General features: G+C 45.2%; 1 protein-coding gene across 1 annotated transcript; it reads right to left on the reverse strand.

The window, feature by feature from the left end:
• Positions 1-7,711: 7,711 nt before the first annotated feature.
• On the reverse strand, positions 7,712-12,153 carry foxa3 (forkhead box A3). The gene is made up of 2 exons (XM_035153491.2): positions 11,718-12,153; positions 7,712-10,486 (listed from the first exon to the last, which is right to left on the reverse strand). Exons 1-2 carry the CDS (start codon positions 11,787-11,789, stop codon positions 9,149-9,151), a joined length of 1,410 nt encoding a protein of 469 aa, XP_035009382.1. The 5' UTR covers positions 11,790-12,153; the 3' UTR covers positions 7,712-9,148.
• Positions 12,154-12,607: the final 454 nt, after the last annotated feature.

The raw sequence follows: 12,607 nt of genomic DNA on the forward strand, positions 1-12,607 counted from the left end.
CTGATATCCCCTGATTCTGTTGATCATGGTTTATTTGACTGATCGGTAACAGGTCGTGCTGGGGTTTCCCCTCAGCGCTGCAGCTCAGCTCCCGACGTCATAAAATCCAACCCGAGGCTCCCAGAGACACTTGAGAAGGAGACAATAGTACAAAGTCCCGAGGATATTGAACTTCCCACCCCCTCCGCTGCATATCTAAACATCCTGAACGCACAGAGAAGGAGTTTGACCGGTATTTTAATTTCTGATGAGACAGATTCTTATCGCAGGAGGCTCGTTGTAAGACGATGCCTCATGAAACAGTCGGATACTTCTCAAACAAGAAGACATGTGACTTTTATTTTGAAATGCGTGTCATGTTGCAGATTGAGCCGGGCAGGTGCTGTGTGTGTGATCACAACAGAAACAATGCTACACACAGATAAGATAAGATGGAGCTGTTAGCGATTCCTGAGGAGAAACTGGGTCAGTGCAAACAGACGAGACGCAGCCAAGGGAAATGAGGAAGTAAAATTAGAACAGGAAGAAGAAATTATAAAAACTATACCGAGACTCGTGCCGATATTGTTTTTAACAAATATGTCCTGCTCTGTTCGAAAAAAAAATCTCCATCCACATGTAGGGGGCGATATAGTCTAGTACCAAAGCTCCTTTAAATACTACAGAGGAAAGATGTCGTTCATTTAATGTGTTGATGCTAAACTTGTAGTTAGACCTAGAAGTGCGAGTAGAGAAACTGGCATTTCGCCGCCATTGTTGTTTCTGGAGCGCGCACCTTTCACAAAGCAGCAGCACAGTGAAGTCAAGCCGAGCTCAGACTACGAAACCTCCGAGTCCGAGAGAAAACCGAGTCAAGCCTTCGAACCAGACTCGAGCCTGATGCCGTTCATATCAGCTGAGTTAGTGTTACCCCGACCTTTGTGGGCAGCGACTGCCGATCAAGCGCTGATCAGGGTCTTTTGTCTGCAACTTTCAAAACTTGTCGGCAACGACAAATCGGCCGAAAATCGTACAGTGGGAACTAGGCTCAAGCTTTAGGATGCACAGGAGTCAGTTGTGGAAAGTCGGCCGAGGACGAGAGGGTGAAACGCAGAGGGAACAGTTTGTTTTGTGACAGACGGGACGTTAAACTCATCAGGGGATCATATGAACATCACTTTACACTTAAAGCTGGATCAATGTAAATTTTATTTCTTTCAGAGAATTTAACACCTTTGCACGCAGCTGAAGTCGTACAGTTGTGGCTCCGGGGCGCGAGTTAACGTTTACGAAGCAAAGAGCGTCATCTGAGCCGTTACTCAGGGATTAGGCTCCGCGTCTTTTTTCTTTACAAACCTGCTCCGCTGCTTCTTCTTGCCTCTTGCTTGCTCAACAGCACAGAGGCAGCATGGCCATCTTTTTTTTTGTGTCTGTTTTTTAGCCTGTTGCGTCCATGTGTCGATGGCCCTGGTTTGATCGATACTGTCCCTACACACACACACACACACACACACACACACACACACACACACACACACACACACACACACACACACACACACACACACACACACACACACACACACATACACACAGTCAGGTTAAATGTAATCAGCAGCCTCCTCTGTGTTCCTCTCGCAGGCCAGCAGTTTTATCTCAGGCCTCTTTGCAACACCCAGAGCTGAGGGAGCAAAGTCCAACCTGCTTATCTGCTCCTCTGCTGTCCAGTGGCGCTTAGTGTCTGTCGTTCTGCCTGTCTGTCGGTCTGCCTGTCTGTCTGCCTGTCTGCCTGTCTGTCTACCTGTCTGTCTGTCTGTCTGTCTGCCTGTCTGTCTGTCTGTCTGTCTGCCTGTCTGTCTGCCTGTCTGTCGGTCTGCCTGTCTGTCTGCCTGTCTGTCTGTCTGTCTGTCTGTCTGTCTGTCTGTCTGCCTGTCTGCCTGTCTGTCTGTCTGTCTGTCTGTCTGTCTGTCTGTCTGTCTGTCTGTCTGTCTGTGTGATGGACTAACTGGCCAGTTGGCCAGCTGCAGTAATGCTGAGAACAACAACTCCCATGATCCCACTCTGCCTCATGATGTCATCAAACTAGGCTTTTGGTATTGTTTTAATTGAGTGACCCCTTGAAGCTGAAGTTGTATATTGTACCTTGAAAGTAAACTATTACTTTAGTTGTGGTGTTTTTTTGCTATCGGTAACTTTTAAATCATGTTTTATATGATTACAATTCCAAAATCCAAATCCAAGTCCCCTAAATTTGCCTGATTATTTTGTCTCTCACTGTCTCTCACTGTCTCTCACTGTCTCTCTGTTTCTCTGTCTCACTGTCTCTCACTGTCCTCTGTCTCCTGTCTCACTGTCTCTCACTGTCTCACTGTCTCACTGTCTCTCTGTCTCTCTGGCTCACTGTCTCTGTCTCACTGTCTCTTTCTCACTGTCTCTCTGTCTCACTGTCTCACTGTCTCTCTGTCTCTCTGTCTCTCTTCTCATTGTCCTCTCTCACTGTCTCTCTTTCTCACTGTCTCTCTGTCTCTCTGTCTCTCTGTCTCTCTGTCTCACTGTCTCACTGTCTCTCTGTCTCTGTCTCACTGTCTCTCTGTCTCACTGTCTCACTGTCTCTCTGATTGTCTGATTGTCTTTTTACAGCTTCTGGTTAACTGCCCAACTGTCTCTCAGCCTCCATGTTTATTAGCTGCAGCTCAATCTGACCCTTTCTTTCCTTTGTAGCTTACAAATTCCATTATTTTGAATTCATATCTCATTAAAAATGTGTCTTACTTTCTTCTTTCTTCTGCTTCTTAAATTTATTCCTGCTCCAATTTTAGCTGAATATGTAAATGAGGGCAACAGTAATAATTTAGGATCCTTATTATTAGTCTGAGGTTGCAGGTGCACGGTGGAGTCCACATAGACTCCTGAATGGATAATAGACTTTTTCAATTTGTTCATAAAAGTGTGAATTTGCTGCGAGGTTCACGACAGACTGTCTCACCTCCCGACCAACTGACTTCTCTGTCATCCAACCAATTTATTTTACAGAAAAGGGAGAGTATGACCTGAGGGCTGAACTGAAAGTGCTCCCCTCCTTCTCTCCTTCTCTCTCTCTCTCTCTCTCTCTCTCTCTCTCTCTCTCTCTCTCTCTCTCTCCCTCTCTTTCTCTCCGTCATTCCCTCCCTCTCCTCAGGCAATAACAAAAGTAAACAGTACATCCACCTAACAGGATCCAGGATGCACTGCCTCATTTGCATTGCACATCTTGAAAACATGCACCACCCTTCACTCTCCCTTTGGTCTCTTTCTTTCTCTCTCTCTTTCTTTGGGAGGAGATCAGAATCAAACACCTGTTGAATTAAAAAAAGAGTGCGCACGGCTGCCAAAGCCCAACAGTCGCCTTCAATTACATCCGTCTGCACCAAATGTCACACCCGCATAAATATCAGTCCTCTAAATGTGGCTGATTGTTTTTAATCAAGAATTATTCCGGAGTCCTGGATCTGCCCCACATCAAAGTTGAACGAGGTTTTATCTGACTCATAGTTCTGTGGAAATCCGTCCAGTGTTTTTTGCGTAATCTTGCTTACAAAGAAACGGACACGAGTCAAAACTTTCTCTGCTCTGTCGCACCCCCTAACGCCACTTTTACTTCATTGTCTTGCTTCACTTTGCTTCTACTCTGGTGCATAAACGGTTTCTCAAGTGTCGTGGCCACGGAGCGTGCAGCAGATTAAACCGCCACGCAGCCGTAATGTGCTGAAATGAACAGTCACAGATAAGGAAGCAGCATCTTCTTTTTGCCCGTGAGCTCTTTCCCTTAGGGCACAGTCATTCTTTGTGCAGGTGTCTCAGTCGTCGGGCCGCTGGCTGTCACCAGCCGCCGCCTGAGGGCAACTGTCATCAAGTGTTCAACAACTCAGAGACTGTTGCACCTCAGGAGACAAATATCCTCTTTAGTGACGATGACAACAGCAGCCGCCTCCCACTGACCTGACGGCCGAACCTGCTCCCTTTAGAGACTCTCTCTTCAAAGCTGAGCGGCTAATTATGCAAAAGCAACAAGATCTTATCTGGAGGAAACTTTCCAACTCAAACAGTTTTCACTTCAAACCGCACCTCACGCCTTCTTCTGTCTCCGTGAACAAACATGTGATGTTCTGTATGAACACAGCAGAAAAGTTACACGAGTAATTGAATATAGATTATTTAACCTAAGAAAGAAGTTGAGTAAACTTAAGCCAATTGAGTCACATTGACGGAGTTTGGTTGGTTTTTCTTCTTCTGCAGTAATTTATTACAGCTTCAAGAACCAGTTACTCTTCTGAGGCCCAACATCCATTTGGATTGATTCTGCATTTCCTGATGAAGTTTGACTCTGCAGAGCCCAACGCTGTACCCTGACCTGCAGCCCCTGCAAAAATGGAGCTACGTGTCGAGGTCGATGCAGACCGCAAGATTGGTCCGATCGACTCGCCGCCATTTTTTAAATGAGTTGAAGGAATGAAGACGGACGACGTCTTTCTTTTCTTCGTTGCAGTTCTTTAATAAATATCGCTCTTCAACATCTACCAGTTCCAACACGATCCTCTTAGTAACGCTCTCCATTGTTCTGGAGTAAACCGACACCAGAGAATTTGTAAATAAGCGGACCAGAAACCGAAAGACCCTAAACACCAGCATAGAAACTCTACCGCCACTAGCGTTTCGGGGGTGTAATTGCAGCGTGACTCACACACACACACACACACACCAACGCACAACTATCGATCCTCGCCCCGTGCGTAGGCTACGTGGGTGCGTACAGCGTAGCTTCGACGCAGAGCCATGAATCAGCTTTAATGTGCTGAGGCAGAGAGTCTGACTTCCATGCACAGGATGGGAGTTTGCGTCCTGTCACAGATCTTCAATGAACTTTTCTAAACTTGTCTTTGATCATCTGTGAACTCAAGTTCTTTCTCTGACCCCTGACCATTATTTCACCAAAGTTTATTCTCTATAAAAACTATTTCTTTTCCCAAACTTGACCAGCCTCCTCTTGTTACCTGCAGATAATCTGATACCGATAAATCTGCATATTCTCTCTATTCTTTCTGCTCTGTTTTACTTGTGGACTCAGCCAAATTCCCCCAATATTCCCACTATGATTTTTTTTTCAATGCTTATACCAGTTTCAAATATGCAATAAATGAGTGATGCTAATGTTAAATAAACAGCTTAATTAATGCAGTGATTTGCCAAATATGTATTCCCCCTTCACATAGTGACTGTGTTACATCTGCTCAAACATGAATGAAAAATGAGCTGGGAACAAACTTCTAATCCCAGAAACCGACTGGGTTGTGCTCATTTGCGAGAGGAGATTATTTTATTGTGACATTCAGACTGTTATCAGCTGCTGGTATCTCTTTTCTAAGAGTCTGGCGTTTGGAAACTGGGTCAGTCGAGGGTGACAGATTACAGCCGAGAGGTTACAGATGTTAGGGTCATGCTCACATTTATTTTGTGGCTGAAATTGTTCCAGTTCCTGCTGCATTGTTGCTGCATCTAAGCCTCAGTGTTTGTTCCCTGTGCGCAGAGACTGGAATCTGTTTTCCTTCATGAGAACTGAATGTGACCACTATCAGCGTGGTCACCTGATTTCTGCCAGGGGACGTATCAGAGTGACATTTTAGAGTTGGCCAGGTTAGTCATACCTGTGTGTGTGTGTGTGTGTGTGCGCGTGTGTGTGTGCGCGTGTGTCTTTGTAGCTGTGGAGACCATATCAGACGGGTGCGCACCTCTCTTATCAAACTGCTCTGAAGGGACTATTGTGTATGCAAGGTGACGAACTGCCTTAGATTCCCACTTAAACTATAAACCAGTGACCATTTTTAAGGCGTGTGTGTGTGTGTGTGTGCGTGTGTGTGCACGTACGTGCTCTTGTACAGATATCTTTGTGAGGACCACTTTGAGCCTACAACCCACAGAGTGAGGACCTTTTGGGAAAGTCCCTTTCTGACCTACTTTGAATGTGTGTTGTGGCTGTTTATTGATCTTCTGTCATAAAAAGGCTCAAATAATCCGGATGTTTATTTCCTGCACGGACAGAGCCATTGTATGTTCTGCAGCATCACAGCTCATCGATTGAAACAGGGGTTAAACATCACATTTTGTGTGTTTGTGTGCGTTGGATGTGTTTGTGTGCTTGTGTTTATGAGATCGCATATTGCTGTCGTCTGTATTCTGGAAGCATTGAGGCGTTGTGGTTGCCGGGTTTAACGTGACAGGAAAGAAAAGGCAGCGACAAATACGTGACAACTCCCACAACACGGGGCCCGGCTTGAGCAACCAGGCTGAGCGGAGACATGGAGACAGACAGACAGGCAGGTAGAAAGACAGACAGGCAGGCAGGTAGACAGGAGACAGGTAGACAGGCGACAGGTAGACAAGGAGACAGGTAGACAAGGAGACAGGAGGCCTGTCGCCAGAGCAGGAGGCCAGGGAGTGGCAGCTGCAGGAAACAAGATCAATAAAAAAAATGTTATGTATCTGCAGATGTTAGCGAGTTGTCACTGTGTCGCTGGTTAATTTATGAACTGCACAATGTTTTTATTCATTTATTCATCGTCTGCAACATTTGAAATATGGATCAGGACTTTTATACAACAGTTATTCTGCAGGTTTCCATATTTCAGCTGCTGTTTTCTTGCTTTTCAGTCCGAAAGCATCTTTGACATGTAAAGAGAAATTGTTAAATTTCACGTCTGCAGTTTTATTTGGGGTAAACAGAAAAGCCTGTGATTGGTCAGAGGAGGCGCTGAAGACGAGCGGACACAGTGAAGATTAATCAGAAAATATTCTGCTTCTGTTCTCCGTGTTTTTGTTTTATTTATTTGTCTCTGGTCTTGTTTTTCCAGCGGTGGATCCAGAGGCAGGTCAGTCCCTTTTGGACTGGTCCGGGTCTTGCTGTGCAAGTGTGTGTCTGTGTGTGTGTGTGTGTGTGTGTGCGTGTGTGTGTGTGTGTGTGATGCAGCCTGTGCAGAGCTCTGCTTTGAGGCTCTCAGTGTGATCCAGCCGTGTTTAGTCTACCAGTCCGACATGTCACACACCACAGTCATTTGGTCAGGAGCTGTTTCAACAAGGCTCTGCTATTCCTGCAGCACGGCCTCGCCAGCCAGGTGAAAGAAAAAGACTGATTGATTGAGCGGGACGTGTCGTCGACTTCACCCCGACTGCGTGATCGAGACGTTTTCCTGCTTTTAACCAAGTCGTTGGTAGAATATGTCGACAATGATTTTCAAAAGCTAGTTGCATAACGATATGCAAATTTTCTTAAAACCTTTAAATACCTAGTTTTAACTACTTTTTATTTCTATGTAAATCTTGTAAGATGTTAAACAAACTTGTGTTATTAAAAAGAGACAGAATCAATGTCTGTGAAAAAGGAAATTATTGTAGGGGCCCTACTGGGGGTGAGATGATTCTAGGGGCCTGTAACTGACAAGGGCCCCAATCAATTATTTAACATAAGGTACATTTCTTATTAATCCAATTAATAGAATAATTATTTATACACCTGTGTACTAATTAAAATATCAAACTATAAACACTAAATTGAATCTATTTAATTCTTGGGTGGCGTGTTGGGTGGTGACAGGGGCCCATTGTCATATCTTTTCACAAGGCCCCAAAATCCCCGTCGCCGCCCCTGTTGAGCAAAAAGATGTAACAAGAAAAAACAAACGCACATTTTTTTTTTCTCCCCACATATTTTGCCTTTTTAATAAGAAAAATGAAACATGAATCATTTTCATCACAATTAAACCAACAACAACAACAACAAAAAACAACAATATATTATATCAGCACACGTTCAAAGTTCGAGAAGGACCATAGCTTAAATAAAAAGACATGAACTAAAATATGCTCCACACAAAGGACGCCGTCGTGTGACCTGAAACTTGTGCGTCCTCTGAGTAATCCTTCAATAGATCATCGATACACTGATCTCTTATCAGACCGGCAGTTGAAGACAGCGAGGGTTAATCCACGCCCTCGGACATTGTTACACTGATCCCATTGAGCCGATGCATTGACGGTGTAAGGGGTCGCTCTAAGTATTGTTGTAACACACACACACATGCACACACACACACTATCAGCCCACCTGACCAGTGGGAGCTCCATAGTGCAAAGTACTGTATGTAAATCCTCCCATAGTGCATCTCTCCTCCCCTCCGCTGCTTTAGTAACTGACTGACCTCCCCCATGCACCTCACCCGCCAACTGTTGAATGTTACAGGCTGTGAAGAAGCATTTAGCGCCAATGCTCTCGTATACGTTACAACAGGAAATGATTCGGACAGAAACAGAAACACAACATGCTTATTTTTTTTGAGTTTTTTTTTTTTAACCACAGTTTCTTTGCCTCTTTCCTTCTGGCTGCAGATTGTTTTTTTTCTGTCTCCTTTGTGCTCCAGCAACAATGAAATGGCTTTTTTTTTTCTTCATATCAAACAGAAACTACAAATCATTTTTTTGGGAAAGTAAAGACTTCACGAGCTACGTTTACATTGACGGACGCCTGACGGAACATAATGTGAAAAGCTGTAACAAAAACGAAAAATGTACTAAACTGTCTCCCGCTGCAGTAACACCTGCCTGAAGCAGTAACCTGAAACTTCTTCTTTCCTCACATTTGGGTTGTAACTGGCTGACAGAGCACTTTACAAGATATATTAAAATTTATTCCCTTCATAAATAAATGCAAATATCCTTTTCCCCCACATTAGTTCTATTTACATTTTGTACAAAGCCAATTTTGCCGAGCACAGAGCTCCTGCGACGGGCAACGACGGAAATCGGACGTCTGTGACGACTGAGCACACAGACGGGTCAAATGTCTTCATCGTCAGTTCAGACTTCTCAACGTCCAGCTTCACTTTTCTTTCCTCCATGTAACCAAACCCATGTTTCCACGTTCATCAGAAGCTGGTAAAAGCAACAAAAAAAAAAACTGTTCTTTTGGTCCCTCAAACACGGCGGCCATTTTAGATGTGAGTCTCTCTCAAGGCCGCTGGACGAGAGCCAGAGAGGGAGAGAGAAAGGAAGAGGAGAATAAAGAGAGCTAGGGTGTCCATTTTAGAAAAGGCAGAGAAAAAGAGAAGTCTCCATCTTGGCTCACCAGGTGTGTGTGTCCACATTAGGAGGCGTTGAGCACCGAGCGACTGTACAGAGTTTGGTAATAAGCACTGGAGTCCATGGCCACCGGCCCGGGGCTGTCGTAGATCTGCTTGGCTGCCACAGGAGAGGCGCCAGTGTAGCTGTTGTAGGCCATCACCTGGTCCTGGTAGGACTTGAGGTCCATCTTCTGCTCGTTGGACATGAGGTTGGTGATGGAGAACGGGTGGTTGAAGTTGTAGTGGGGGTCCAGGGACTTGAGGGCGTCGCTCTGTAGGTCCATGTGCTGCTGCATGGCGCTGGGCAGGAGGTGGGTGCTACCCACTAAGGAATGGGAGTGGAGGAGCGGGTTGGAGGAAGAAGAGGAGGTGCCAGAGAGGGACAAGGAGGATGGAGGGATGGAGGAGGAGGTCGAGGAGGAGGGAGGCAGGGAGACCGGTGGGCTGTGGAGGTGTGAGGAGGACAGCACGGGGCAGTCTAGTGGAAGCAGGGAGCTTCGGGGGTGCGGCTGGTCATCTGAGGAGCCCGGGTGGGAGTTGTCTGAGTGAGCAGAGTCAGCTCCCTCTGATCCTCCTGTGGGGCTGTGATCCTCCCCCAGGTGATCTCCGCTGTGGCCTCCTTTCCCGGAGCCCCCCTCCTGGCTCTTGCCTCCTTTCTTTGCCAACTTGTCCTCGATCTTGAAACGCTTCTGGCGCCTCAGGTAGCAGCCGTTCTCGAACATGTTGCCTGACTGTGGGTGCAGAGTCCAGTATGAACCTTTGCCCGGCTTGTCTGGCGAGCGAGCCACCTTCACGAAGCAGTCGTTGAAGGAGAGCGAGTGGCGGATGGAGTTCTGCCAGCGCTGCTGGTTCTCGCGGTAGTAGGGAAACAGATCCATGATCCACTGGTAGATCTCGTTCAGGGTGAGCATCTTGCTGCCGCTCTGCTGGATCGCCATGGTGATGAGGGAGATGTACGAGTATGGCGGCTTAGCGTGGGTCAGGGAACGCCGGTAGGGCTTTGGGGGAATCTCCTTGGGCCCGGCCCGGCTCAGGGTCCCAGTCGAGGGGTATCCCAGCTGGCTCATGGACTGGCCCATGTTCTGGTAGTGGGACAAGGAGCCCAGGGAGCTGGAACCACCGGGGCCCAGCTGGGTCAGAGAGCTCGTGCTGAGGGACGAGGCCACCGGGGAGAGGGACATGTGGCCGGGCCCGGCTCCCATGGAGGCCAGCGGGGAGTTGCTGAGGCTGGAGCTGGGGTACGCCATGTTCATGCCTGCAGGGGAGGCGGTGGCTGGGTTCAGGTTGATGTAGCTGTTGATGGAGCCCATGGAGCCCATGGAGCCCAGACCTGAGTTCATGGTGCTGGGAGAGGAATACATCTGGACACAGAGAGAAACAACATCTGGTTACTCACGAGAAACATCACACACGTGCAACAAAGAGTTCAACAGTGTAATTAGTCAAATAAAAAATAAAATAATCTAATATTGACCTTTAATTTAATTTGTAATCGTTTAAAAAACAATCACAGAAAGAGTTGTGTTCTGACGGTTTGATTTAAATTATTGTCTCTGTTAAAATCTGCTGTTAAATGTGAAAAGAAAACGGTTCGACTGGAAGAAGGAGACTTCTTATCAATGCACAATGAAGCTCTCAGTGAGCGGAGAGGACATGGATTTCACACGGAGATGTTAACCTGAAAATGCGTAAAAGCGCGTCATGGTGCCTCTGAGTTCAGACGGCCTCCTCCACTGCTCCCGTGGAAAAAACATGTTGTCCAGCATTCGAGATCAAATGGAGGAGTTTTATTATTCCATTCTCTATTTATTACGTTTCGGGGAAAAGTGTTAAATTGTACAAATTATCTTTTTGAATCAAATCTGTAAAAGCTTTGAGAAGAAGTTAGTTTTTTTTTTAATCCACAGGGGGACAGGAGGTATCTCGGCTCGTTTACTGATCGTTGGTTAAATATTATCAGACTCTTTCTTCTCAGTAATTTCATCAGGTCGAACTGAGGTGAGAAGCTGCTGATAAAATTAACTCTGACTGAATTAAAAACATTTAGGCTGCGACACAATGAGAGAAGGAGGAGGAGGAGGAGGAGGAGGCAGAATAATGATTATTCAAAATATATACTAAAAACTTCTGTTTTAAGCCTACAATGTAAACTTTGGAATAAATAATTTAAAGTAGAAGTTGTTGTTTTATTTGCTTCAGATTATTAGTAACTGTCGCTGCAATGATTTTAAATATATTTTATTTGATTTATTTTATAAAACTGTTGGAACTTTTTCAAATAATAATTCCGCTTCGTTCTCCGTCACATTAATTCTTATTTTATCACAAGTTTATTTTAATGCTTATTCTGCTCCTGCATAGTTTCCAGGGAAGTTTAAGGTTTTAATATTAAGTCTTTTTCAATATTGTTTTAAAATACGATCAGACTTTTTTTCGAGCCCTTCTTTGCGCAAATAAAAATCTGTCACGACTTTTCCACCTGATTCCAGAAAGAAAGTGAGACACAGACCTACTTCATGCAGACATTGAGATTCATATTCATACAATACATTCTAGTTTTAAAGTTGTGTTTATGTGTGGACGCGTCTTTACCTCGCTGGCCTCGCTGTAGAAAGTATTCCACTCTGGCAGATCATGGGTTTCCATCTTCACAGAGCTCAACATCCCCAACACAAACCTCTGGAGGATGAAGTCTTATCTCTGAGACGTTTGAGAGAAAAATCTATTTCTTTAAAAAAACAAATAAAAAAATAAATATAAAATCCGTCGCAGAGTTTGAAGATTTCAGGGGAAAAATCCAGACGTCGATTTTCTTCCTTTGCCCAAGAACGAAGGAGAAAAGATCTCGCACCAAAAAGGAAAAACCGGAGAGGAATAAAAAGTGAAGAGACTTTCTGCTCCTGGAATAGTAAAGTCAATATTTCTTATTTGTCACTCATCCATCGTTTCATAACCTGACTCGTTCAGTCTCAGCAGCGTCTGTCCCGTGTCTCTCTCGGTGGACCGGGGGCCTCGGGACGCAGGCGGAGCTGTTGCGCGCAAATACAGTAAAGAAACTTGGACGCGCTCCTCTTATACGGAGCCACCGGGTCCCGCCCCGCTCCTCACATTTGAATACGGTGTTAGGATCCAGGAAGGGCCCAGCAAAAAGGCCGATATGGCCCCCTGGCGTGCTGTATATTGGCCCTGCGGCTGCACCGGGGCCACCCGGACCACTGACTGTCTCACAGGGTTTTCAGGAACAGGGATTTTTTAAGTGAACTTCATACTAGGGAGGTGTTAATATGGTCAGAGGGGGAATAACTGGAGATTTAAAATTCTGAGTTTGGTCGATAGATAGAAACAGAATTTAAAAAAATAGCAATCCTATGATTAAAGTAAACCAAAACAACTTTTTTATTTATTTTATTAATTCCAATTTATTTATGTATCTGTTTGTTGGAAAATAAAAATAAATGGTGCTTGAAAAAGTGAAGTTTTGC

The sequence above is a fragment of the Hippoglossus stenolepis genome, chromosome 4 (genome assembly GCF_022539355.2).
Source record: "Hippoglossus stenolepis isolate QCI-W04-F060 chromosome 4, HSTE1.2, whole genome shotgun sequence".
Lineage (NCBI taxonomy): Eukaryota > Metazoa > Chordata > Actinopteri > Pleuronectiformes > Pleuronectidae > Hippoglossus > Hippoglossus stenolepis.

Bases quoted from the DNA above. Each gene is read 5' to 3' on its own strand.
- foxa3 (XM_035153491.2), bottom strand. From the start codon at position 11,789: ATGTTGAGCTCTGTGAAGATGGAAACCCATGATCTGCCAGAGTGGAAT. The intron at 10,487-11,717 runs GTAAAGACGCGT...CTCTGTGTCCAG, and splicing joins TCTACAGCGAGGCCAGCGAG to ATGTATTCCTCTCCCAGCAC.